Source organism: Sciurus carolinensis, chromosome 6 (assembly GCF_902686445.1).
Source record: "Sciurus carolinensis chromosome 6, mSciCar1.2, whole genome shotgun sequence".
NCBI lineage: Eukaryota > Metazoa > Chordata > Mammalia > Rodentia > Sciuridae > Sciurus > Sciurus carolinensis.
In genome coordinates this window covers 30,589,518-30,616,325 of record NC_062218.1, presented here as the reverse complement: position 1 = coordinate 30,616,325, position 26,808 = coordinate 30,589,518, and the positions used below count along the sequence as shown (strand labels likewise).

General features: G+C 37.0%; 1 protein-coding gene across 5 annotated transcripts in view; it reads right to left on the bottom strand.

The window, feature by feature from the left end:
- Positions 1 to 26,808, bottom strand: part of Spef2 (sperm flagellar 2) — a 194,810-nt gene that overhangs the window by 149,602 nt on the left and 18,400 nt on the right. For 4 of the 5 annotated variants that reach the window (XR_007109151.1, XM_047556222.1, XM_047556223.1 and 1 more), the window contains exons 3-8: positions 26,185 to 26,437; positions 20,852 to 20,992; positions 19,419 to 19,483; positions 16,807 to 16,993; positions 10,043 to 10,231; positions 4,199 to 4,386 (exon numbers count right to left, since the gene is read on the bottom strand). Coding sequence is in view for 4 of the 5 variants with exons in the window: in XM_047556222.1 (XP_047412178.1) it covers positions 4,199 to 4,386; positions 10,043 to 10,231; positions 16,807 to 16,993; positions 19,419 to 19,483; positions 20,852 to 20,992; positions 26,185 to 26,437 (1,023 nt within the window). In the remaining variant the exon portion in view is untranslated. Of the gene's footprint in view, positions 1 to 4,198; positions 4,387 to 10,042; positions 10,232 to 16,806; positions 16,994 to 19,418; positions 19,484 to 20,851; positions 20,993 to 22,829; positions 23,001 to 26,184; positions 26,438 to 26,808 lie in introns of all 5 variants that reach the window. The other variant, XM_047556225.1, reaches the window with a different exon arrangement.

Sequence of the window (26,808 nt, the reverse complement as noted above, 5' to 3'; positions counted from 1 at the left end):
TCTATTTCAGTGATTCCTTCTGCTGTCTCCTTCATTCTGCTGTTAAGTCCAACCACTGAGCTTGCTCTTTATTTTGGTTATTGTATTTTTCAGTTATAAAATCTCTATTTAATTCTTCTTTGTATGATATTTCTCTGCTATGTCTAAATCTTGGGTAAGTTTTAAAATTATCACTTGTTTTGAGCATGTTTGTCATTGCTCGCTTAAGTATTTTACCATGGCTATTTAAAACTCTTTATCAGGTGTTTTGGTTAGGTTTTTCATTGCTGCTACCAAAATGCCCAATGAGAACAACTTAGATGAGGAAAAGTTTATTTGAGGCTCACTGTTTCAGAAGTCTCAGTCCATATAAGGTAGACTCCCTTGCTCTGGACTTCAGATGAAGCAGAATATCATGGGGGAAGGGCCCAGCAGAGGACAGCTGCTCAGTTTATGGCAAGAAGCAGAGAGGAGATGAGAGGAAGAGGCTGCAGGGAGAACAACCCTGCTAGGGCACACCCCTCTGACCCACCTCCTCTAGCTATATCCCACCTGTCTACACTTACTAACCATTCAATCCATTCAAATTAGGATGGATGGATATGTTACAGCTTTCATAATACAATCATCTCTCCTCTGAGTATACTTGCATTAGCAGGAGCTTTTGGGGGATACCTCCTATCCAAACAACAATATCGGGTAACTCTAAGACCTCTGTCATTTCAGTGTTAGCATCTAAATTCATTCCCAGGGTTTCTGTAACAATGTACTGCAAACTAGGCAGCATGAAACAATAGAAATGGATTGTCTTACAGTTCTGTGAGCTAAAGGTTTGAAATCAAGATGTTGTCAAGACTGTGTGTCCTCTGAACCCTTCCTTGCCCTACATAATTTTTTAATAATTTTTGATTTGTTCTAATTATTTAATACATGACAGAAGAATGCATTTATGCATTTTGATAAATCATAAATAAATGGAGTATAATTTCTCATTTTTCTGATTGTACACATTGTAGGATCATATCAGTTATGCAGTCATATACGAACGTGAGGTAATAATGTCTGTTTCACTCTACTATCCTTCCTATCCCCAAACCCCTTCCCTTCCCTTCACTCCACTCTACCTAATCTAGAGTAACTATTCTTCTTTAGCACTGCCTGCCCCCTTATTGTGAATTAGCATCCTCATATCAGAGAAAACATTCAGCCTTTCACTTTTGGGGTTTGGCTTATTTCACTTAGCATGATATTCTCCAACTCCATCCATTCACTGGAAAATGCTATAATTTCATTCTTCTTTAAAGCTGAGTAATATTCCATTGTATATACACACCATATTTTCTTTATCCAGTCATCTGTTAAAGGGCACCTAGGTTGGTTCCATAGTTTAGCTATTGTGAGGTGAGCTACTATAAACATTGATGTGGCTGCATCACTGTAGTATGCTGATTTTAAGTCCTTTGGGTATAAACTGTGGAGAGGGATAACTGGGTCAAATGGTGATTCTGTTCCATTTTTCTGAGGAATCTCCCTACTGCTTTCCATAATGGTTGCATTAATTTTCATTCCTACCAGCAATGTATGAGTGTACATTTTCCCGCACATCCTTGCCAATATTTATTGTTGCTTGCATTCTTGACAATTATTTTGTGATTTGCTGACAGTCTTTAGCATTCCTTGGCTTGTGTCTGCAGCTTGCCTTTGTTACAAGATGGTGTTCTTCCTGTATCTTTCCTCTCTCTAGTCATGTTGAATTAACTAGTATGACCTCATCTTAGTTAATCATACTGCAATGACCCTATTTCCAAATAGGGTCACATTCTGAGATACTAGGGGTAAGGACTTCAACATATCTTTTGGGGGGATGCAATTCAACCTATAACAGCATCTATATAATGTCCCCCCCTTTTTTTTTCTTGGTACTGGGAATTGAACCCAGGGGCACTTAGTCACTGAGCCACATCCCCAGCTATCTTCCTATTTTTAAATTTTTTTTTTTTTAACTTTGAGACAGTCTTTTTAAGTTGCTTAGGGCCTCACTAAGTTGCTGAGGCTGGCTTTGAACTTGTGATCCTCCTGCCTCAGTTTCCTGAGCTGCTGGGATTATAGGCATGCACTACCTTGCCTGGTCATATGTTGTCATTTTATATTCAGTTTGACTCTTTCTTATTTTTGGCAGGATGGGTGATTTTTTAAATAAAAATCTAGATATGTTTGTAATATATCATAATATGTTGGATTTTATGTAAACTTCCAGTTTTACCTTTTCTTTTTTTACCTCTCTCTTTTCTGTTTCCTTTTTCCTATGTGGTGCTGGGGATCAAACTCAGAAGCTGGCATATTCTAAGTAACTGCTTTACCACTGAACAACACTGCCAACCCAGGTTTTTGTTGTTTTCTTTCTAACTTGTTCTGGGAAAGGAAAGAGGCGGCATCATCTTGTTACTGACAAGTGTGGAAGACCCTTGCTACTGCTGGGAGGAGGTGGAATTTTGACTTCCCAGGGTTTCCAAAGACACTGTAGTAACAATGGCCTTGTTATCACTGGGGTTGTGACTCCCCACACTCCTCCAGGCTCCTCTGAAGCTGCCCAGTGGAGGGGAGGTGTGTCTGCCTCTCTTAGGTGAGGGGAGGAATACTTGCTTCCTGCTTGACCTTTTGGCTCTTGGAGGGTGACAGATGAGGCTTCCCACCTGGTCTTTTCTGGCACAGGTTTCGATGGGGCTACATTCTGTTTGTGAAATCTGGTTGGAGTAGAGTAGTATTATCTAAAACTTTCCATCATAGGCCACTCCTTTATGGGAGCAGTGTGTACCATATCAATCTGCTTTATCTCATATTTTCTCTCCTCAAAAAAATTTCATGATTTTTACATTTAAATTTCCTACTTTTAACCTTTTGTCATTTAATCCATTTTTAAATTAATAATATGAACTTATGTCACTTTTTCCTTTTTAATAATTTTATGGTTTAGCTTCTTCCTAATTTTGTTCTGATAATTTCTGATCAGTTGAATCTACATTAATCTGAAGAGTATCTTTAAATCTTTATGCTTTAATTCCTTTCACTTTTCATTGTAATTTGTTTTCTTTTTCTCAATCTTATGCCATATTAGTTTTACTTTCAAAATGTACTCATGGTTATATAAGTTCATTTGGGAGATTTTTAATATAAAACTGGGCTAGACACATGGTCACAGGGGCAAGAGCTGTGGAGAAAGCCCTTCTCATGTACAGGGGACATGAGATGGTTTTCCTCTTCTATCCTACCCTGGCTCTCATTCTGTCCTGCATCTGGCTCTCACTCATTTCATTGTGGGGTCTCAAGAAGATCTCAGCCTGGGTCCTTGAGAGGTATGCCAATTTAACCAGGTTGTATTATCTTAACTCTTATGTAACTGCTTTCACTGAGATCTACTATGGAATATTTCTGTTTCAGCTTTTAGCAAAACATAGCACAAGGAACATGTCAGTGAGTCCAATACCATATATGCTTGAAAGACTTGGTGGAAGACATTGTTCACAAGGTACCCTACACTATGTAGTGTACCTGTGATCAGATCACACAAGAAAATAATTGCTCTGAACCGAGTGCCAAGAAAAATTTTGTGTTTTGTAGATAAATGGAATGGAAAATGGAAATCACATAACATGTTGTGTTTCTTTTTTTTCCATGGGTCACTAGGAAGGTCAGATCAAATGTACAGTTCAGTTTCCATGACTGGCAAATCTACAACTGCTTACATAATTGTGTGTCAATTTATTCCTTATTCTTTGCTTCCTATTTTAGTTTGGATGTTCCTTTGTTATGATATTGGCATATTCTTCATTTTTGTGCTTTTGAATATTTCCATACAGGTATGCTGATTTCTTCTAGAAATAAGGTGTAATGAAAATAAATAGACTTAATAATTAGTAAAATAATCTTAAACTCCATTCTAGCAAATTAGAAGTGTTTCAAATAAATTACCATAGTTGTCCTTGTACATTACAGGTGAGTTGGCCCAATACTAAATGGAAAAAGGCAAAAGAATTCCTGAAATAAGGTTAATCAGTGGGTAAATCCACTCAGTACTCAAGAGCTCCTGGACTTTACTTCTTGGTCTTTTTATGAAACATCCTTGTCTCTCTTTACATATCAACCTAGTGTCCACTTCCCAATCATCTGTTCTCATTATCTGTGGTATCTCAATTGTATTGATTATAGAAAGAGTACTTACTTATTTGTCAGCATTCGATAGTCTGACACTTTTGTGGACAAATCAAGAATTTGATCCAAAATTTCTGCACATATGTCATAATGCTTTTTATAAGAAACCTTAGCTCTTTCCGTAGCAATCTGGTCATGAAATTCCTTCTCTCTGAGAATTTGTTCTTCAAAATCAATTTTGGCTTGTTTTGCCAAAGCCTAAAAAGGCAAAAACATATTTTAAGCCACTATGATTGTGCAATGAGTCAAATGAAAATAATGTCATCTTTTCAATAGTCCAAAACAAAAAAAAAACCTTTAAAAAGAATGGAATCTTTTTTTGTTTTGTTTTGTTTTTACATCAGGAAGAAGTTAAAGTTAATTTTGAATGAATTCGTTCTCCTTAATAAATTAAGTACTGAAATATGAAGGCAAAGATCATATTGGAATTATTCTACCTTTAGCTTAACAAAATACTACATTGAGAAATGATCTGACCAGGGAAAGCCAACATGGTTAGTGATAAATTGGATGGTAAAATCTTTCATAAAAATGTCCTGGTTTCACAGGTTGCAAACAGGAATCACAGACCAGAAGTATAAATGGACCTTTGCCCCCACCCCAGGAGCCTTGATCTGGACACATCTGCCCTTTGTTTTTCAGCAGGGTTGTTCTATGATATTGACTTACACTTATAAAATATTTTGGAAATTCCTCCATCATAGTGATTTGAGATCATAACATATTTGACAACAAATATAGAGTATGTTACAATAACAACTACAAACCCTTTGCTGTTACAGCCTTAAAAAATTAATAATACTCATTTGTAGAAACATCTATCTCTATAAAAAGTAATGAAATATTTAAAAATTTGTCATCACCTTCTACTTGGTTGGGGACCCTTTCTTTACACAAAGGGTGTGCAAAGGTCAAACTTAGCCTAGCCCACCTGGGAGCACACAATACTCAACTGGTGGAATTTGAGTGGCCAAATGTTGCTTTTTGATAGCTGCATCAGCTTCTTGATAGATTAGACCACACGCTAATCTGCCCCAGGAGAAGATTTCCTCCTGTAACTCTACCCAGTCAAGGGAAAATGGATAAATGGAAGTGAACTTGGGTTTTAGAGGAAGTGCACTTGAATTTAAGTCCCAGCTGTGTACAGAATTGAGGTTCAAGCTGTGAAACCTGGGCAAGTTGTTTAGCTCCTTTATGTCTCCATTTCTGAAAGTGGGGACGTTAGCAATTCTTAGCATGCCCCGAAAAATTAGCCAAACCAGTCAGAGTGAGTACTTCTTATCATGATACCATTCATCAATGACTAAATGCATGAGAGTGGATCATTATGTAAGGCCACCGTCTGTTTTGCTGTTGCTGTGTATTTTGCACATTTGTTTTATTTTTGGTGGGAACCAGGTTGACCTGGATGACCTCTATTCAGTACATTTGGCACATTTAGGAATTACACCATAATTTATCATTCTTATATTGTTTTGTAAGTCTGATTTTCATGGAGAAAAAATACAATTTAAGTACAAAGCTTTATGACATGCTTCATGAGCTGTGAAGAGTTCAGAGGAAAAAGAAATCTAAAAGACTAGGAAAATCCAATGAGAATTTATGGAGAGAGTGGCACTAAAATGGGTCACAAGGTTGGTTGACCAATGTCTAGGAAACATCTGGAAATATTTAAAATGTGAGGAAAACCAAACCTTGAAGGGAACAGAAGACTCTCCTCTCAGTAACAGAACAACTGCCTGTCTTCTCACTTCCCTCCATTCCTCCTTCTGTGTGTTCCTCCCTTTCTTTCTTCTTCCCTCCTGTCTTTCCTTCCCCCTTTCTCCATTCCTCCTTTCCATCCAGCTCTCTAGTCTTCCTTCCCCTTCTTTTCTATGTCTACCACTAACTCTCTGTGAAACCCACCACAGTTTCCTGTCTCATGACAGCAAAGTAGGTTGCAGTCCTAAAAAGAGAAAGAAGGAAAGGAAAAAGGAAGTCAGTGGGAGGTAGCAAATCTCAGTGGTTATGAACTTGGATTCTAGAGTCTGATAGAGCAGGCTTTGCTCCTGCTACAGCACTACAAGCTGTGACTTCGAGCCTTCAATGTTTCATTTTCCTTCTCTGTAAAATTTAGATAAGGGTGATGTCTACTTGTGGCTGCCTCAAGAATTAAATGTGCATGTAATGAGTGTAGTGCAGTGCTTGACTCAAAGAAAGCTCAAAATGTTAAATATGATTGCAGTTGATCATTAGTGATGAAAATAGTAGGTGGCACAAAAATTGTAAATCAGGAATTATCTTCATATAGAATGGATGTTCAATTGCCTTAATGGAAGAGACCTTCAGATTTAATTTTGAAAGTAAACAAATTTTTAAATAAAAATCTTTTGAAGGTTAAAAACACAAAGTTCTCTCTCTCTCTCTCTCTCTCTCTCTCTTCCTTTAAAATGTGGCAGACATTAAGACATTAGGAGAGGCCTTAAGTGGAACAAATTCTGTTCTATACATGCATGATTATGTCAAAATGAACTCCACTATTATGTATAACTATAATCTACTAATAAAAACAATAAAAAATTGAAAAGCAATCATAATCCTGCTTTCATGGGGTTATCACGCCAGTGGGATTTGTAAACAGTCATAAAGCCACATGAATAAGTGTCAAATTACACACTATGGCATGTCAGCAGGGGTAGATTGTGAGTATAGGGACACACAAGAGGCGCCTTGACCTGTGTAAGAAAAGGCAAGTGCACAGAGCTCTGAAAGATGAGTATTCACTGATGAAGGCACGTGGCAAGAGGGGAAAGGCAAGAGAAATGACTTACTAAGGAATCTGAGAGCAGAGAAAGGCAGCCAGAGCCCAGTGGACAAAAAGGAGTGGGGTCATGAACCAGGATATTGCTGATGGGGAGCCAGGATACGATTCTTAGTGAGAAAGTGATGGTCAAATCTGAACAACAGAAAGATGCCTCTGACTGCAGAATGCAGAATGGACTTTAGGAGATGAGAGAGGAGGTCAACAATCTGTATCTTATCTATACTGATTCTCTTTCTTCCTTTTGAGCAGTTAAAAAAAAATCCTGCTTTAGGAAATTTCTGCAGGACAAAAAGACAGTAGAAGAAAGCAGAGGTGGTGCTATAGATGCTGAGAAAAACAGACATATCACAAAAAAGGTAAGTGCACAGAATTGACAGGACTTAGAGGTGTTTTAGATATGGAGAAGTGAGGGTGAAGCAGGTCTCAAGTGGGTCATAAGGTTTGGACTTGTAGAAGTTGATAAATAGTGATGCCATTTGTTGAGCTATGAAATCTTGAGAATGACAAGGTTAGTGGGAAAGATCACAAATTTGACCGTGAACATGTTGAACTTGAAATGTGTCTGAAGTATATGACTAGCGATGTCAAGGAAGCAGTAAACCCATGTATCTACACCTCAGAGGGCAGGGACCTTAAGCAAATGAGTCATTGGTCTATTGCAGTAATTACACCTCATGGTTGTGGATGGGATTGAGGAATAAGACAAGGAAAGAAGGTGGCCTGGGACTAAGCTTTGAGGAACCCTGACAATAAATGTATTGGTGTCAGAAGAGAAAGAGCCTGTAAAAGAGGCTGAGAAGGAGTCACCAGGAAAGAAGGAGGACAACCAGAAAACTGTTTTCCACAGCAGAACTCATGGGAAGGTAACCATGGAATAGCAAATAAGGACAATTACATAAATAACACAAATATTAGTAGTCTGTGAATGTTAAGAAACTTTAAAAATACCATAAATTTAAGATGTTTCTAGAATTCTTCCCCTCCTGCCACCCACAAACAATAATAAAAGCTATAAGAATATCTGGATGTGGTTTTGCATGCCTGTAATCTCAGTGACTTGGGAGGTTGAGGCTGGAGGATTATGAGTTCAAACCCAGCCTTAGCAATTTAGTGAGGCCCTGAGCATCTCAGCAAGACCCTGTCTCTAATAAAATATAAAAATGAGCTGGAGATGTGGCTCAGTGTTTAAGTGCCTCTGGGTTCAATCCCTGGTACCAAAAAATCAAACAAACAAACAAAAAAACCTATAAGAATAGCAATACAAACTAAACTAAAGGTAAATAGCAATTTTAAAAATTCTACCTTGTTCTCAAAAAGGAAGTGGCAGAATGATGGTCCTTTACTAAATAAATTGTGTGTAGTTAGTGAATGATGTTTGAAAGAAAAGGTAGCAGTATTCATTTCACAAACTGAATTCAACACCTTTATTAGGCTCCTTCTTATATACCAGCCACTGTTGTGGGAAGAGTTGATAAATCCAATGTTTATATTGGATTTATAAAACCTGCATCTGTAAGGAAGGGGTGCCAGAGCAGAGGACACCTCAGTTGTAAAAAAGAGGGAATGTCCTTTGTTTCAGGTGCTTCAGAACCTTCCTCTTTAGGTCTCTGAGGCTTTAGCAAGTCTGAGTGACCAAATTCTCTGAAGTCAGTTCCAATTCAGTTAAAGAAAGAACAACTGAGGTGACTTAGTGGCACCTGCTGTAGTCCCAGCTACTTAGGAGGCTGGAATAGGAGAATTGTTTGAGCCCAGGAGTTCGAGGCCAGCCTGGGCAACATAGCAGTATGCCTTCTTGAAAGAGAAAGGAAGGAAAGAGAGAGAGGCTGGGGTCGGGAAGGAAATAAATAAATTAATAGCAGGTAGTGTGTTGATGCTTTTCATCTCAGTGAGCTCAGTCCAACTAAAAATCTTTGCTCTTAATTAACAGGGCTTTTGAAGGAAACCTATTTTCCAAACAATTAGACTGTTATTTCTAATGTAAGTGAATACTGTTCATCTCATCCAAGTCTGCTCTTAACAATGAGATGGAGGAAACAATCAAGCAGAGAGTTCAGCTCTTGAGGCCTAAGAGGACCCTGGAAGTCAGCATTCATGCACCTCATGTTCATGTGGTGTGGCTCCCCACCTCCACCATTCAGGCTCTGCCTCTTCTGCAAAAAAGCATTACTTTCCTTTCCTGACTTTGGAGAACATGATAGTTTCCAAATGATATTTCTAAGAATGGCACCATAGTAGCAAACAGCATGCCCGGAAGCCTGATCTTGGTTTCCACGTAGCATTGCCAAATGCAACACTCCACAGGAACCTAGATCAATGACTCCTTCGAGTCCTGAGGAAGAAATAAAACAATATGATCCTGGGAAATCTTGTTTGATCAGAAGGCAAGGGACGGTTTATGAAAACTAATTGTGTGCTGATGAAAGCAAGCAGCTTAAAAGATCTCACTGCCTGAGAGTATTCACTGAGAATAACCAGCACTGGTGCTAGTGGATTTTGAAAGAAAAAAAGTGCTCTGGGCATCTAGGGGAAAAAAACAATGATTCAAGGAGATGAAAATTTGATTATCATCAGTTTGACAGTAACATACTGTACCTGAAGAAAATGGACTGGTGTATTTAAGGTATTCAAAGAAAAGGGTGAGCTAAGGAAGCATATAATAGATGGCAAAACTGACAATTGAATATATAGAAGATGCACACTCATATCAGTATACAAGAACTCAGGGAATAACGTTGCCATGAGCCCTTCCTGAGGAATTAATTGGATAAGGAGCTTCAGATAATTAAAATGGCCAGAGACACAGGACATAAGGATCAGTGGTGATCATTCAACACTTGGTTACTTGTAGAATTAGGACTAAAAAAAGAGAGGTAGTGGTTATCTTCTCTGTTAATGCAGTTATATTTGAATAAAAATGGGTGGCAAATTATCAGGTCGTACAAAAAATTAACTCTCAGCAATTTTACAACAAAATACAGCTTTGTTTACCATGATTCGGTAGAAAGGGTCAAAAGTAGCCTCAGAAAGATTTTTAAAGGAGATAATGTTTACCGCTTCTCGATCAAGAGCATCCTGGAAATCTTTAAGTCGTCTTTCCTCATATTGTTTTTCTCTGAAAATTCTGTTTTGCCATAAAACTTCCTTTTCATGCCGCACATGCATCAGCTGCACAGCAATCCTGCGTTCCTGCTGGGACTGTCGCATTAATCGGTGAATCAGCTGTTCCTCTCGATAAGCCTCCTGCAAACACCAGCCAGAGATTAATTATCTATCAAAGCCATGTCCAAATTTCCCATTGGGCTAAGAAGTTCATACATAAATAATAAATAAAAGACTTAATATTCATCTAAATCAATTTCTGCCATTTTATTTAAATTTGAACATGACAAAAATCAAATTATAAAAAAGAAAATTCCCAGAAGAGGTTGTACAATTTTTGATATCTAGAATTGTAATGCTCTTGAAACTCACAATTACTTAAATGAATCATTACTTCTTTTAAAATCTGATTAGAAAAAAACAAATTAGGTGATTTTTTTCTCCAAGGTTTTACAAATGAGCAATGTAATTCTCAATTTGTAAGCATGTTTTCAGAAGTTTGGAAATATGTTATGCATTCTAACAGAACTACTAGCTGTAAAAAAAAATATATATATATATATATATATATAGACATCATCCAGGAAAAGAGCAGATCTGGTTATTTCTCAGTGGGGACACCTCCATATTTGTATGAAGAAAGGCTGAAAACTGATAGAACGTGAAGACCAATAGGATGTACAGACAAAACTAAGTGGAAATGATCGACTTATCTCTGAAAATTTGAGTGGTCATAATCTGAAATGGAAACTAGATGTATTTGGTTATTTTAGGAGAATAGAAGGGGGAGCAGTAAATGAAGAATGGAAAAATATTAAGTAGGAATCAGGACCTGGCTTTTGCATCACAATTGTACGATTAGTTGACTGTGTAGTTTTGGGCAAGTAGCTCTGTTTTGCAGGTCTATTTCATGGCAGGAAGCAATGAGAGGTTTGAAGATGGAAGCTGTTCTCCTAGGCCATGTCAAGCCCTCTCAATGTGTCTAAACAGAGACATCATGTGGAAAGTGGAGGTAATTTAGTAGTCAATGGGGACATAGACAAATACCTAAACACTAGAGTTTTCCATTTAACATCAACATTTCAATGATTTATGATTCATCCAATCATTAATGACACTGTATCAGATGATCTCTACCACCAGAAGATTACAGGAACCATATCATATTTTTAATGGAACAAAGACACAAAAATGACACTCTATGGCAAATGATGAAACCTGGACCTGGGCATCATTTAAAAAGGTAAATTTAAGTTCAAGAAATAAGTATGATTTTTTTCTGTTGGTAAGAGAACTGGGATAAAAAAAGTATCATGAGCAACTTTGAAACATGTCTAATCTATTCATAAGGTTATAAAATTTTTAATGTTAATAATTGTTTTCTGATCCAATACTGGTGGTGAGGCAGAATGTAAAGATGGTCACAAGTTCTGCCCTTCTTTTCATTCACAGCCTTGAAGTATTTCCCTTCAGGGGTCCCAATCAAAAAGTAGACTGTATTTCTCTACTTCTTAAACATGAAGTATGAACTGACCAATGGGACATCAGCCCAAAAATCAAAGGACAAAATGTAAGATTTAAAAAAAAGAAAGAAAGAAATGAAACACTTGGGGTCAGATTTTCTTAATTCTCCCTTTCACTGCCACCAAGTTCACAGTCTGGTCTAGTAGAAAATGGTGGGGGGAAGCATCAGTCTTCCCAGCAGGACCTGATGGAGTTTTCGTGACTCCACCAATTGGCCAAAAACTCAGGAGCAAGCCCTGCTGAACCCAGGCCAAAGTGTTTACCACATTTTGGGGGTGGTTTTGACACATGAGGCACAGTCCCAATAAAGTTTTTATTTTTAAAGTATATGAACATATTTTATTATTCCAAGTGAATTCCAGGCGAGTAGGCTGTGTTTACATGGCAAGGCAATATAATTGACAAGATTAGATCTGGTCATTTAGCCCTTAGGAAGAACATTGGATTGGTCATTTATGCTTTGGTTATTGCAAGATCACAACACATTATGGTTAAAGTGGGAAAAAGAGAAGGAAATTACCATGGATGATGGAGTCAATGCTATACATATGAAACCTCAGAATACAGAACCAGTGTGTTAGGACCTATACCCAAAAGTTGAGTGGAAAATATAAATTTTTTATTCCATTGCACAAGGAGTTCACATTTTCAAAACAGACTATTTCCCAAAATCTCAATGGAATGCAGGATATATTTTCTCATAGAAACTAAGATATAAGTTATTATTAGGAGCTCAGGGAAGCTTATAAATGTTCCTTCAACCTAGAACACAGATGTTTGCAATCAACAAAATGGAAAAATAATATAAGACTCACTTCTCTTTTAATTTTATTTGCTATATTTGGAGAGGATTTTCAACAAATTTACAATCCAGAATAGTCTCAGCTTGATTACCAGGTCCTCTGCTTCTCCCATGAGTTGGAACTAGTTTATATTGGTTCACAGCCATTGCTTAATTCTCCAAAGAGGCCCATGCAGTTCTCATTGAGGAAAGGGCTACTGCAGGAAAGACCCAGCCAACTATTCCAGGGTCTTTAAGCTATGAAGTGAGAGAGGGATCTGACATTCAAATGTCAGCTCCAAGGAAATATCATAGAAATGTTCTTGGCCGACAGAGGTGTCTGATCCAGAGCTAAGAGCTAACCAAGATGCTAACCAAATGGCCATAGAACCAGTTGGGAGCCAAATTGTGTTCCCAGTCTGAAAGTCTTCATTCAAACACCTTGAAGTACTTTAAACACAAGTTCGAAACTAAATTCCCTAATTCCTTTTCAAACCTGGTCCTCTTCCTACATTCAATGATCCTGTAATAACACACTCTGTGATATAAGATATCAGGAAAAACTCTGTCTCCTTTACCACGCCTAATACCTAATACCTAATTATTCATATAATCTATGCATGGTTTTAAATCATCCCCTACTCCTTTCTCTACCCACTGGGGCCTCTAACCTTGGGTGACATTAATCCTTTCCTACCATGCCTTCTCTTCCCCTCCATTCCCACTCACAACACTTATGCTCCAAACATTTCAAAGTAAGTGAACTTTCTAACTAAATTTCATAATTTGATCCACAGAATTCCACTTATTGATGAGTCACTAGGAAAGATAACTCTGGCACTCTTCACCAGCTACACTGAGATGAGGGCATGTAAATTCCAGAGGAAAACTCCAACAGTTAAGGAAGATATTTTGAGGCATTTTTGATGCCTCAAAAGAAGGCAGAAGAAAATCATTCAGGGCTGATGGGATTTATGTCTTACTTTTGAAAGGCAGTGGGTACCAGAAGGAAGTAGAGGGGAGCCAAGCCCTGATAAATCAGCATTTTCTCTTTGAAGAAGGCTGGATGGACAAACAGGCCATGTGGCACTTGCAAATAGTCCACCCTGTCCTTGTGCATTCATGTCATTGTGTCAGTTGCACAGTGAAGCTGGGTACACTGCATTCCATGAACAGCAGGCCATGGGTGTGGAGAACCCTTGCTTCATGTCCCAGTCCCTGTTCCAGGAAGAGAGCAGCTTCTCCAGACATGGAGAAGCAGTAGTAGGAAATGGGGTTCCCACGAAAGAGATATCCGGAGCCCTGATTCTGATGTCCCTTAGGTTGCTGGATTCCCAAACTAGTAAACATATCTCCCTCCAGTTTTAGTCTTCACAGTCAATACTACTGGGAACTTTGGAAAGCCAGAAAGATTTTATTCACCCCATTTTCCAGGTAAACACCAGGCCTAAATCATAGGCGGAGAAAACCTTGCTGTCAACATACAAGCTTTTGATACAAAATGAGTGTCCAACATTCCATTGCTAAATGATAAAACTTGAAATATGTAGTTTTAAAGAAATCCTTACAATTATATAATTTTTTATTTATAATTCTTCTAACTAAAAGGAAGATGATCAAGCTGACTGAGTAAAGAAATCAGTGAATCTGAAGAAATAACTTAGCACAAAGAGATGTCCTAGAGTGAAGCTTTGTATTTTTCACTGAGGAAGGAGTGGAACCCTTGAATAGTTCACTTCCTCATATTTACACAATGGCCTAATTTCCCTTTAGTGAACAGACCACTGAGCAGACTACCTGTGGTTGGTGAATAAAGCAGCAACTTCAAACGGTCATCATATTTTAGACATGCACTTTTGTCCCGGGTGCTTTCACCACTGAGGCCAGCTTCCTCCCCATGCCTGTTGCTTCCGTAGTCTTCCTCATCCCAGCAAATGGCATCTCCAACATCCAGGTGCACAAGCTAGAAATCGGGCTTTCTGTGTCACTTCATAACACCCCCATGTCTAATAAGTCATTGAATTCTATTGATTTTTGCCTCTAAAACATCTCTTTTGAAGTCACTTCTCTCAATCCCCATTGTCACTACTCTAAATTCAGAGTACAGCAATTCAGGGATTACAGCAACTGGTGTGGTTTGTTTTGCCCTCCTGCAATCTATTCTTCAAAATTAAGACAGAATGATCTTTTTAAAAGGCAAGTCTAACCTCATCACTCTTGTTCCTCTTTGCACTCAAAGAGGAAATTGTAAAATCTCCTTTCTTCCTCTGTTTTCATCATGTTTTGGCCTTTGGCGACTCCTGCCAGATGACATGATTTTTAGTTAGTAAAAGACTACAGAAATAGTGCCCCTATAGGCACGGTATGTGGGGATACAGCCCTTCTTATCTAATGCTGTTGGGAGTTTACACCACTACAGTTGTCTGCAAGCTAATTTAGCAAAATGTATCAAAATAACTCTACTGACTGGGTGTTGGGAAGCACACTTTAATCCCAGTTACTCAAGATGCTGATACAAGGGAATCAAGTTCAAGTCCAGCCTGAACAACTCACAGAGACTTTTGTCTCAAAAAAGAAAAAAATGTAAAAGCCTGGGGGATATAAGCTCAGTGGTAGAATACCCCTAGGTTCTACCCTAATACTGTTAAAAAAGAAAAAACTCATATAGTTTGACCTTAGAATTCCAATTCTATTTCCAATTTTATGATCACTTGATAAGGAAATAATTGGGATCATTAGCAAAGGTAAATGTATAAGAAAATGTATGTTGAAATAATTTTATGATAGAAAAAAATACTATAAAGAATTTGCATGTCAAATAAGAGGAAGAGGGATCAATAAATCATTTTACTTCTATATTGGATCCAATTAGATCCAATATAGCATCCAATTAGAACAGAGGTATAACTTACTGTACTTACTGATATGGAGATGTGCTCATAGTGTATTATTACCAAGAAAAGTAGGAACAGAATTATGTACGGAATCTAATACCAACCTTGTAATACATCTTTTTACAGTAATTAGAAATATAATGATAGCATAATTGAAAATATCTTTGTAAATTGTTTCTTATTCTATTTTGTGATATTTTATATTATCTGTGCTCTCATATTATTATTTACATGTTTACATTTTTATGTTTGTATATGCAAAGTAAATTCTTAAAAATATTAATAGCAGTTTTCTTTAAAAAAAAAAAAAAGCACTGAGCCTGCCCTGGAGCATGCCTGTAATCCCAGCAATTTAGGAGGCTGAGGCAGGAGGATCCCAAGTTCAAAGCCAATCTCAGTAACATAGTGAGGCCCTAAGCAACTCAGTGAGACTCTGTCTCAAAATTAAATAAATGAATAAATAAATAAGAGACTGGAGATATAACTCAATATTTAACACCCTGGGTTCAATTCCCAGTACCAAAAAAACCCCACAAACAAACCAAAAACATAACAAAAACAAAATAAAAGCACTGAGCCTTTCCATGTGATCTTCTCTCCTCTGGAAACTCACTTCACCTTCCACCACCTTAGTAAGCCTTGGCAACCCTCCTCACCTGCACTCCCCACATCCACTTCCACCTTCAGTTAGTTAACTCCTGCCCCTTCTCCGTGCTTCTGCTGTCATCTTCTGTACCAGGCTGGGTGGACTCCCTGATCTGGCTCTGGGTCACACCCCCCATCACCTTAATAGCACTTTTACCCTTGAATGTCCTTACTTGCTTACAGATCTCTCTACATGGTAAGCTTAAGAGACCAGGTTTCTTGTTATTACTGCTCAATCATGGTATCTCTAAGCCTCATGAAAGTACCCAGAGCACCAAAGAGGTGCAGGGAATGTGTGTTCCATATAAGAGTTGCTCAGTGATTCCAATACTGTAGATGCATCAAAACCAACAAAGCGACCCACGCCCACAGTGTCTGATTCAGCTTGGTGGGACCCAGTAATTTGTTTTCCTAAAAACCCATGGTTATGCTAATGCTGCAGGTCCAGTAACCACATTTTGAGAACCACTGGAGTAATGAATAAATCATGAGGATGAATAACTCTTCTGTCAAAAGTTTTCTTTGCCTCTAGGCCAATATGGTTAGCATAGATTTTAGATCTTTTTTTTTTTTAAATCAGTGTTTCTTTATTGTGATAAAATATACATAAGATGAAATTTATCATCTCAACAGTTTTTAAGTGTACAACTCAGTGGTATTAAATAAATTCACATATGTGGTACAGCCATCAACAGATTTTAGGTTCTTTAATAAATATGTAGGGGTTTTTTTTCTAGGCATATTTGCTATTCTGATGTGAAGAAGGACCAGTGACATTTGATGCAGAGGGGTAGACAATTCAGGTATAAGAGACATATTTTTGGGAATAGAAGATGACATTTTGTAAAATTCCCAGTGTCTGGGAATCTTACCTCCTGTGCTTCATGGGCTATTAACTGGTCCATTAATAACCTCCGCCGTCTTTTCTCCCTTTGCTCCCGTGCAAAAGCATCTTCTTCTAAGCGCTTCTGGATTTTTTTAATATAGTCATCATCCGAGTAAGTGTTTAACAAATCAGTAGTTATACGATCTGCTGTGTCGAAAGAAGTCTTGGATGCACTAAGGACAATAAATTTTATTTTAGATTTTATAAACAATGTGACAATACCTCATTACTTGTGACGATGGACGGCCTCCAGAGAAGGCTTCCCTGAGTTTTCTGTTAATTTGTGAACACAAGCAGTGAAGCAAATATGAGCTCTGCCGTGTGACACCCACAGCTTATCAACAGATTGCATTTGCTTTCCCCTATTCCTGAATGTTATCTCTCTGAGGTCCTTCACACAGCCTAGTTTCTAGGCCCATCACTATATTGTTCTTTCACTTTTTTGATTTTCAGTCTACCTAGAGATTCTGAGTTTTTCTCCTCTTTTTCCTGCTGACTCCTCTGCTCTTTTCCTCCTGTTTTTGGGATCAATAGCAGGCAGCCTATTGATTGACCACACATCAGGAAAGGCACATCTCTGTGACAACACACCACATACAGTGATGTCAGGTCACTAGACTGTGTTTCTAAGGGGGGCTCCATTGATGGCCACTTTGCTCTCACCTATGATGATGCAAGGTACTCTCTGAACTCCCAGGTGAATATCTGACTGCTTAGGACAGTGACTCTTCTATAAGAAGGAATCTGCAAGACATATTCTGTCTCCCTCCCTTTTTCTCAAAACAGACCTCCAATTTTATTCAGGGGAATAATGTCCCCAGCCAGGCTACATTTCCCAGCCTCCCATTCTGCTAAGTGTGCCATATGACTGAATTAGAGCCAGTAAGATATAAGCAGAAATGTTATGGGGCATCTGGGAAGGATTTGGAAAGGAGAAATTTCAGATCAGAGATACTACTTTTTGCCTAGCTTCCTTCCTGAAGGCCTACTGGTCAAAGACCCAGAAACTATTTTGCAAAACAAATGTGACAGGATGATGAAGAAAAAGTGAAGTAAGGAAGAACCTTAGTCCTTGATGACCTTGGAGTTCCTATACACACTTTGACTGCTCACCTGTCAATTTATGTTATATGAGAGAGAAGTAACATTTATCTCATTTAACCCTTGTGTTTTTAGATTTCTAAAGGTAACTGATAAGAGACCTGGGGTCAAGCTAGGTTGCAAAGGCAACAGGGAGCAGGGTAAATGTTTGTAGCTGTATTGTTCAGGGATGATGTTGAAAACATTTAATACCAGACATGGCAAAGACACCAGTCAATCAAAGTAGAAGCAGGGAAGGGCTTGGAAGACTACATAGCTGTGCTTGTTGTTAACTCTGGTTGCTAATTATCTTGAAATTGAGGGGTCCCAGCAAAGAAGGTATAGAAAAAAATATTTACCAACAAATAACATGTATTTCAGTATTTTGAGATAGGTATCATCTGTTTATCACCCTAGAGCATGTGACTGGTGAGATGATTAAAACAGAATAAATGGAGTGTTTCATGGACCATTGACAATGGACCATTGACTGGGAGGGTGTAGTGTGGTTCGCTTGGTGGATGCACAGATGAATCAGTTAGGATTATGGTACTTTTACATGCTAAGGAACCTGTTGATGAATGGGAGTGAGGATCAGAATAGGGCATCCAAAGTTTCTGCTGCTGGGAGTGGCAGCACACACCTGTAATCCCATGGGCTCAGGAGGCTGAGGTAGGAGAAGTGCAAATTCAGTCAGCCTCAGCAACTTAGTGAGACCTGTCTCTAAATAAAATATAAAAAGGGCTGGGGATGTGGCTCAGTGGTAAAGCACCCCAGGTTAAAAAAAAAAAAAAAAAAAAAAAAAAAAAGCATATGTATCTCCACCCTGCTTGATTTTTCTTCCACATTTGACCTTTTCACTATTTCTTCCCTATTTTCTTATTTTCCTCATTCAACTTTGTACCTCCTTCCTTCAGAAATATTAATATGGAACCGACACTGCAGTTTCTTTTTTTTAATAGAATTCTTTCATATTCTATAGGATGTACATAAATAGAGTTTGGATAGTTTCTATTTTAAAAGGCAAAAAAAAAAAAATTCAAATTGCTTCTACATATGTAGACTCTAATGAATTATCTTTAATGGACCTCCAATAGGAAATAAAGGGGTTAACAGGATCTTTATCTTTAGGAAAATAAAGGTTAAGGAGGTACTATTTTCCACAAACCCACCAAGCTGATGGTCCTCACAACAGTCAGTCAATAAACTCTTCGACAGCTCTTTACTGCTGGTCCTTGTGCTAAATGCTGAGGATGCAACATGAAAAACCAAACTAGAGTTGAATGAAGGTTTCGCTGTGACAAAGTTAATGTAGGGGTAGCTTGAAACAATTCTAGTGAATGTTTAAAAAAATTTATGTGAAATTATAAGAATAAACATGGCATATCTTTCTCAATATCCTTATAAAGATTCTCTAAACTGAAAAATTCCTGGAATCATTATTCCAGATAAACTATTTCTAACTATTCAAAGGTTATGAATACAGTTCTGTGATTATTAAAATAGCTCATATCCCACCTTTCTTTGGCCTGGAGATCCTTTTTTATTAATGTTTCAAACTTCTTAATCTCATTGGCCACATCCTTTAAAGAAAATTCATCATTAGTTCTGTGCCCACAGTAGAACCACTGAAAACTCTTTCTTTTCCATTTTAAGTTAAGTTTATAAGGTGATACACTTAGGAGCCAAGATATGAAAACCTGCATTCTAGAATATTTTTACAATTCTGATTTGTTATTTTAAACTAGGTTAACTATAACTAAAAGAATCGGAAAATTGCCTAACCTGAATCATTCAGTTCATAATTCTAATTCTAATAATGCACCAAAGGGCAGTGAATGAAAATGAAGAAGATCAGAGTCAGAACATGGACTTGTAGGATATAAATATTGCTCTAAAAATTGTTGTCTTGGATGCGTTAATCATTAGTCATGCAACCGTATTTATACCATTCATTTGTTCTCTGAAAATCAGCTTATCCTTGTGCATTACAAACCCTTATTAATAAACTTTGATCAATTCAGAAATGTGAGAGTTAAATACCAAAATGGGATCCAAAAAAAAGCCTCTGTGGTGGTATTTTTCAGAATGTAAGTACTTGTATTTATTTATTTTGAAAATAGAAATGGGGATTAATGGATTCCAGAATTAGAGTGATCTGTCAATCTCTGCTTTATCAGCACTGATGAACACTAGCAAAACATGTCAACTTCTAGAGTCTCAGTTTTCTTATCCACAAAATGGTGAAAATAACATCCTTCTTAGAGAGTTATTGACAAATTAAAGATAATGTGAAGTGCCAACCTACAACTTTTTAAAATATGGTAGATGTTCACTAACTGGTAGCTCTAATTTTTCTTTAGGTTACACAAGAATATACCAACAATTAAGAATTAATATCAAGTTGTGGTATTGTTCTCCTATGAAATATAAACAAATTTTATCCTATTGGAATGACTGACTGTATGGTCTAGTAAAATACCATCAGTGTAGAAATCTGGAATTTGAATAGACTGACAGTAGAAAGTCAGTTAATATCCCTGGGATCCATAGCAAAACAGTGCTGCATCCTGAGAAAGAATGATATATAAGGTATGTGTATCTTATAAAGTATGCTGCACCCTGGGCAGTCATGACCCACTACAATAACATGCATTCTGACCTATTTTGTTAGCAACCACAGAGAGCTTCTAAACATAGGAGTCCAGACCAGTACTGCCATTTAATAAGAGTTTGCCATTTGACCAAAAACTACTTCTCTATTTTTGAATAAATAACAGCGTAAAATGGATTGGATATGCATAGACAAAAGGAATTTTGATTAAGAAGGGAAAAGGCCAGAGATAAGTTGAAAAGCACAAATTTTCACAGATATCTCTCTCTAATATTTTAGGGAAAGATCACTTTTTAATTAAGAAAAATACAACATAATAGTAAGGATCATCACTTACCTCTGCCTCTTTTTTCTTTTTCAGCATTTTCTGAGCCTCAAGTGCTTTCAAAGTACGATTGGATGTAGGTTTAGGAATCTGTATGATAGCTGCTTGGATTTTGGCCATTATTTCATTTTGTCGTCTTCTGCTTAAGCGTTGCTGAGTATCCCACATACATTAATTTAGTTTTTTCAGTTTGTCAGAAAAGTATGTAATGTAATACATGCACAGATAAACAGATATTCAATTTATCTATTGACATTTTCAGAATTCAGCAATGAACCAATAGACTAGGTATCATAACTGTATAGTTTGGAGACAGTGAATAATTTAACTTGAAAATTATAATGTTAAAACACAGTTTTGAAGTCTCCAAATAGGTCTGTCAATATTTTCATCCCATATAATGTTACTAAAGGATGATAAAGGTACGGTGGATATGAAGAATATAATTCTTTCCCAAGTCCACCTTCATGATCTGCCCAACCAAGGGAAGAGAAAATTTCATTCCTGAAGATGGTCTGCAGGAAAATTTCAATCTAGGAGTCAGTCTCTAGGAACTCCTGGGGAACCCAATAGAAATGACAGCTCCCTGCAAACTCAGTCACACCTGAGCATGAATTCAGAGACAACTTCAGAAACTGAATTGATACCAAATTACATGTCATTATTGGATTATCTCTTTAGTTTATAGTAATTATTTTAAAGAGAAAGATGTAATTGAAAATAAAAAACCCAAAACTTTAAAATCAGATAAAATATTTTAAAAACAAATGAAACTTACCATGACTTTACCACTAAAGAATTACATTAGAACTATAAGAGCATTAGTTTCTATGTCCAAAGATCAAAATATATAATTAACCACTATAAATGTAAAAATTATAGATAATTCAAGTTTTCTCATTTCACTTCTCAAATGTGAATTATTATTTAATTGAAATGTTTTTTTATCTCTTTTTCTCAAGAAAGTCATAGGCTCTCTCTTTTGCCTTATTTACTTCCTATGATCATTTTAAAAATATTTTATTTCAAAATATTTAATGACATCATAGTTCCTTTTTCCCAATTTTCTGTGGAGAATTTTTGCATTGAACTTGGCACTTCAAAGTTGAACTGGCTGATTCCACATGAAGTAGAGTCCAGCACTTGGTCCCAGCTTAAGCATGACTTTACCAGTGCCCTGCTGTGCAATGCCGGGGGAAGTGCAATCCTTTATTCTGGCACGTAATAGAAGCCTGAGATCTTCCAGAATTTACCTCTCATCTTCCCCTCCTTTCCCACAAAGACCTGACTACATTCAAGATATATTAATTTCTTATCATCCTCAGCATAAGAATTTAGAAAGTGATTTTCACAATGCAATAGGAAGAACTATAATTCTTTGCCTATAGTTTACACATTCCATATACTCAGCTACCTGAAATTCTCTTAAAAGTCTTCAATGATTTGACACATCATTATCCTCTAATATGCAAATCATTAAAGATTTTCAAAGAAATGTGAGAAGCAGTAGGGAGTTAGTCAAAGCAGAAAGTAAGCGACAGGAAGAAGTTAAGAGATACTTAAGATGGTTATAAAGGAAGCAAGCAGAGAACTGACACACTAGAGGAAGCTGGGGAAGGACAGGAATGGAAAGAGGTGGAAATGTCTGCTTTCACTCTCTCAAGGTTGACCAAGGTCATAAGCCTTTGATCATCAGGGTAGCTACTAGAAAAACCCCATTGCTAAAGCAGTAGAAAGAACTTTCACCAATGACAGAGACCAAGTTGTTCTGCCACTACAGAGAATGCAGTTATTGTTCTCACTCCCAAGTGGAGCTGACAGGCTGCAATAGAGAGGTTGAGAAGAAGAGGAAAATGAGGGCAGGACAAAGTCATGCATTAGGAAAACACAATCTGTGTTACATTACTACTCATGCAATGTGTACTATAGGCATAAATCACAAACAGTATATTATGCACTAAAAATTTCTGGAAAAATTATTCTATAAAACCTTTTCCATATTAAAATATCTTTGTTCTTCCTTGAGTTTTTGAAATCTTTCAAGGTTCTCAAAATGCATTCGGGCAAGTTCTTCTTTCATGTGTCTATATTTTTCTTGAAACCTGTATGTAACCCGCATCAGATTGAAATCGGTTTGACGTGGTATCAGGTTTTTAAGTTTCTAAATGAAGAAAGCATTTTGAAAGATTTTGTTACTAAAGAATAGAAAGTATATTGTCATTATAAACATATATAAAATTTGTCTTCAGAATAAAATTTCTATGAATTACCATTGCTGATAGTTAAATTTAAGCCCATGTCAATCATGTTAATCAATCAAATCTTTAACTGATATGAGACAATAAAAAGTTATGACTTTAATTCCTCTTTACCAAAAAATATTACTTTTTAAAAAAATATTTTTCCTTTTTGGTACTGGGGATTAAACCGAGGGTTTTTCTCCTTTTTTAATAACCACTAGTCTACATTCCTTGATCCCATTGCCCTGGGTTTTTGTTGTTGTTGTTGATTTGAGACAAGGTCTTACTAAATTGCTGAGACTGACCTTGAAATGGTGATTGTCCTACCATAGCCTACTGATTTGCTGGGATTACAGGCATGATCCACCGTGTGCAGCTCTTATATGCTCTTATATGCTCTTATACTTAATATTTTTTACCTGAGTTTAATTTTTAATGAATGGTTTTTATGTTTTTGAAAATACATTTTCACAAAAAATAATTTTATAAAACTTATTCCAAGATATAAGAGATAATATAAGAAGAGAGATTCTTCCCATTACTTAAGTTACTTCCTAGTAAATAATAAAGAAACATTAAAAACTTCCTAGGCTTGAGGTTTAGTTTTGCCACCCACTGGCTGTATGAAATGAGGTAAGCTAACTAACCCTTTGTGCTCCAGGTTCATCACCTGTAAAATGGGAATGATAAAAGTACCTATCTCATGGGGCTATTGTGAAGATAAAGTGAGATAATGTGGATAAAACACCCAGGACAAGACCTGCACATCACTATGTACATTTGATACATTTCTGTCACTATTAATATTACTGTCTAGTGGGCACCTGCATTTTTGCCATCTGGCACCAAAGAAACAGACAATTCTACTTCTTGCCTAAGTTTCCTCTTCCTCTACATAAACCATGATTGCCTTATCCCCTTTCCTTCCCCAGAGGACCTCCTCCATTTTGTCCCTATACCACATCTATCTTCTGCCACTGACTCTTTTTGTCAATGGACAAGTTGGCCCAATTTCTATACCTATTAAACAAGTAATCTCACACTTGCCTTGAGCTACTCTTTTTATTTTATCATTTTCTTTACATTTCTTGAAAGAATAATCTATGCTCTCTTCTTCCTCATCTCCAGTTTCCTCCTCAAATCACTGCAATCTATACCTCTCCATGGAAACATTTTTCTATCCTTAAAATGAAAGGTCTAAAAGGGTTGTGAACTTTCCCTGTGTTGTTCATTTGCAAATGATTAAAATAAATATCTATTTAATGAACAAATGATTGACTTTGTGTTATGGTTTAGATATGAGGTGACCCCCAAAACTTGTGTGTAAGACAATGCAAGGAAGTTTAGAGGTGAAATGATTGGGTTATGAGAACCTTAACCTAATCCCAGCATTAATCCACTGATATGGATTAAATTGGCAGTAACTGTAGGCAGTCAGGGTCTGGATGGAGGAGATAAGTCACTGGGGATGTGACTTTGGGGTTTATATTTTGTTCCTAGTGAGCAAAGGTCTCTTTCTGCTTCCTTGTTGCCATGTCCTGAGCTGCCTTCCTCTGCCATGCCTTTTTGCCAAGATGTTCTGCCTCACCTTGAACAGAGGTATGAAGCTGGCCTTCTAGGCCCTGAGACCTCTGAAACCATGAGTCCCAAATAAACTTCCTCTCCTCTGTGTTGTTCTTATCAGGTCCTTTGGCCACAGTGATGAAAAAGTTGAGTAAAACAGTCTAGAAGGTCAACCCTGACAAACATTGAGCCTAATGGGCTCTTGTTTGCTTTCCTCTATAGCGATTCTTCTTGCACTTGTACCAACTGCTTTAAGTTTGTCAAACATCATTGTTTTTATTAGCTACACAAAAACCCATTGCTAAGGCAGGCAGAAATAATCATCCTTGTTTTTACAGTTGGAAAAATTGAAGTTGAAAGTTTTTCAGGTAATGGCTTAAAGTGAACAAGCTTGAAGTAAGTGAAGGAGGAAGGATACAATCCTAAATTATTTGATTTAAACCTCATTTAATTGCTAATTCATCCAGGTGTTCATTTTGGTTCCAGGATTATAAGGATGACTATTTAAAATGTAAGATGGAAAAGGGAGGTGGCCATCATGTCTATTATGTCATTTTTTGCTTCATAAATTGAATTTTAAAATTTAATTATCTCCATGTATATTTATTGATTTGCATCAGTGCAGCACTTACCATGAATCCAGAGGCCTGGCAAAGGTAATGAATTTTATTCACCATAAGGGAATAGCATAGGAACTGAAAGGAATTGTCAACTAAAAAGTTGTATCAATTTATACAATTGGAGAATTCTCAATGTCAAACACTATTCTAGATTCCTTGAATTGGAGGTACTAAAAACCCTGTGGTCATATAAGCAAATAATGAACAATCAGCCAACAATAGCAGCTTCAGGAAGTTAACACCCACAGAGTGAGATTTACCAATGTCCTAGAGATTTCAAAGGAAGAATCTATGTATAATAGAAATGCTGAACAGAATAGATGGGAAAGAGAAGTTTGGAGGGAAAAGAGATGAAAAGGGTGACTTTGGGTGGAAGGGAAAGAGGAGCAGGAATATACAAGTCATGTCCTTCAGAGGACCATGAAGAAATAAAGTTAGAAAGATAGGTTTAAAATGTTTGGTGAAAGATTTTGAAGGTTAGTCTAAATTAAGAGATAAGATATACATAAAATAGAAGAGTTTTGAGCCAAAGAAGAACCTATTGAGTCTAGAATGTAGGGGAGATTCATCTAGCAGTGGATTAGCCTCTGGCAGAAAGTCTGAAGCTCAGGAGATATGTTAGCAGATTGTTGCATTAGCACAAAAGGCCATCTGAATCATATAAAAGGGGGAGAAATGGAAGAGAACAGCAGGCATGAAAAGAGAACAGGGAAGAGAATTTGATAAGATATTGGCAATGTGGACAGGCAAAGTAGATAGATGAGTCCAAAATACTAACATAAAATAAACTCCAAATATGACTGGTAACATACATGTATACCCAGCGCAGTTTTTTTGAGAATATAATGTCACTGACCACTGTCATTTTTCTTTACCACGTTTTACATTGCAACATGCCTATTGGGTTTCTTTATGTGCCTACCTCTCGAAAAGTCTCACTTTTCGTGTTTTGAAGTCTTAAGCCCACAAGGGGCTGCATTGTTTGCATTTCTACTGCAGTCAGTCCACTTTTCTTCTTCTTCTGCAGAGCAATGTACAATTGATACAGAAGCTTCGTTGCAGCTCCAGGCTTTTCTGTGATGATGCTGTGGGCCACATTCTGATCGAACTGAACACCCAGAAGGAGAAGTGTTGGCTCCAAGCGGGAAAAATTATTAAGTCTGGCAGTCGAAACCCTGGAAGTTAGCATATTTTACATAATTAGATACCAGGACTGAGTGAAAAACAAATACCAAATACTATTTGATATTATAGTCATGGTGAGATATTATGAATTATCACGTTCTTTTAAATGTGTCATTTCTCTGTAGAATCACTCAGTAATTAAAATATACTGGGATTTTTTATTAGCCACGTCTACCTGAAACTTCACCCATTTATTTCTCTTCAGTTTCTAAAATTCCTTGATTTTACACATTGTTAATTTAAATCGACAATAGAATTTTTTATAGAAAGTCAATATAGAAACAGATAACAAAATGATTTCTTCCATGTGGGAAAACTTAACTAGTGTTTTTTTGTTTTTTTTTTTTATTTATTTTTATTG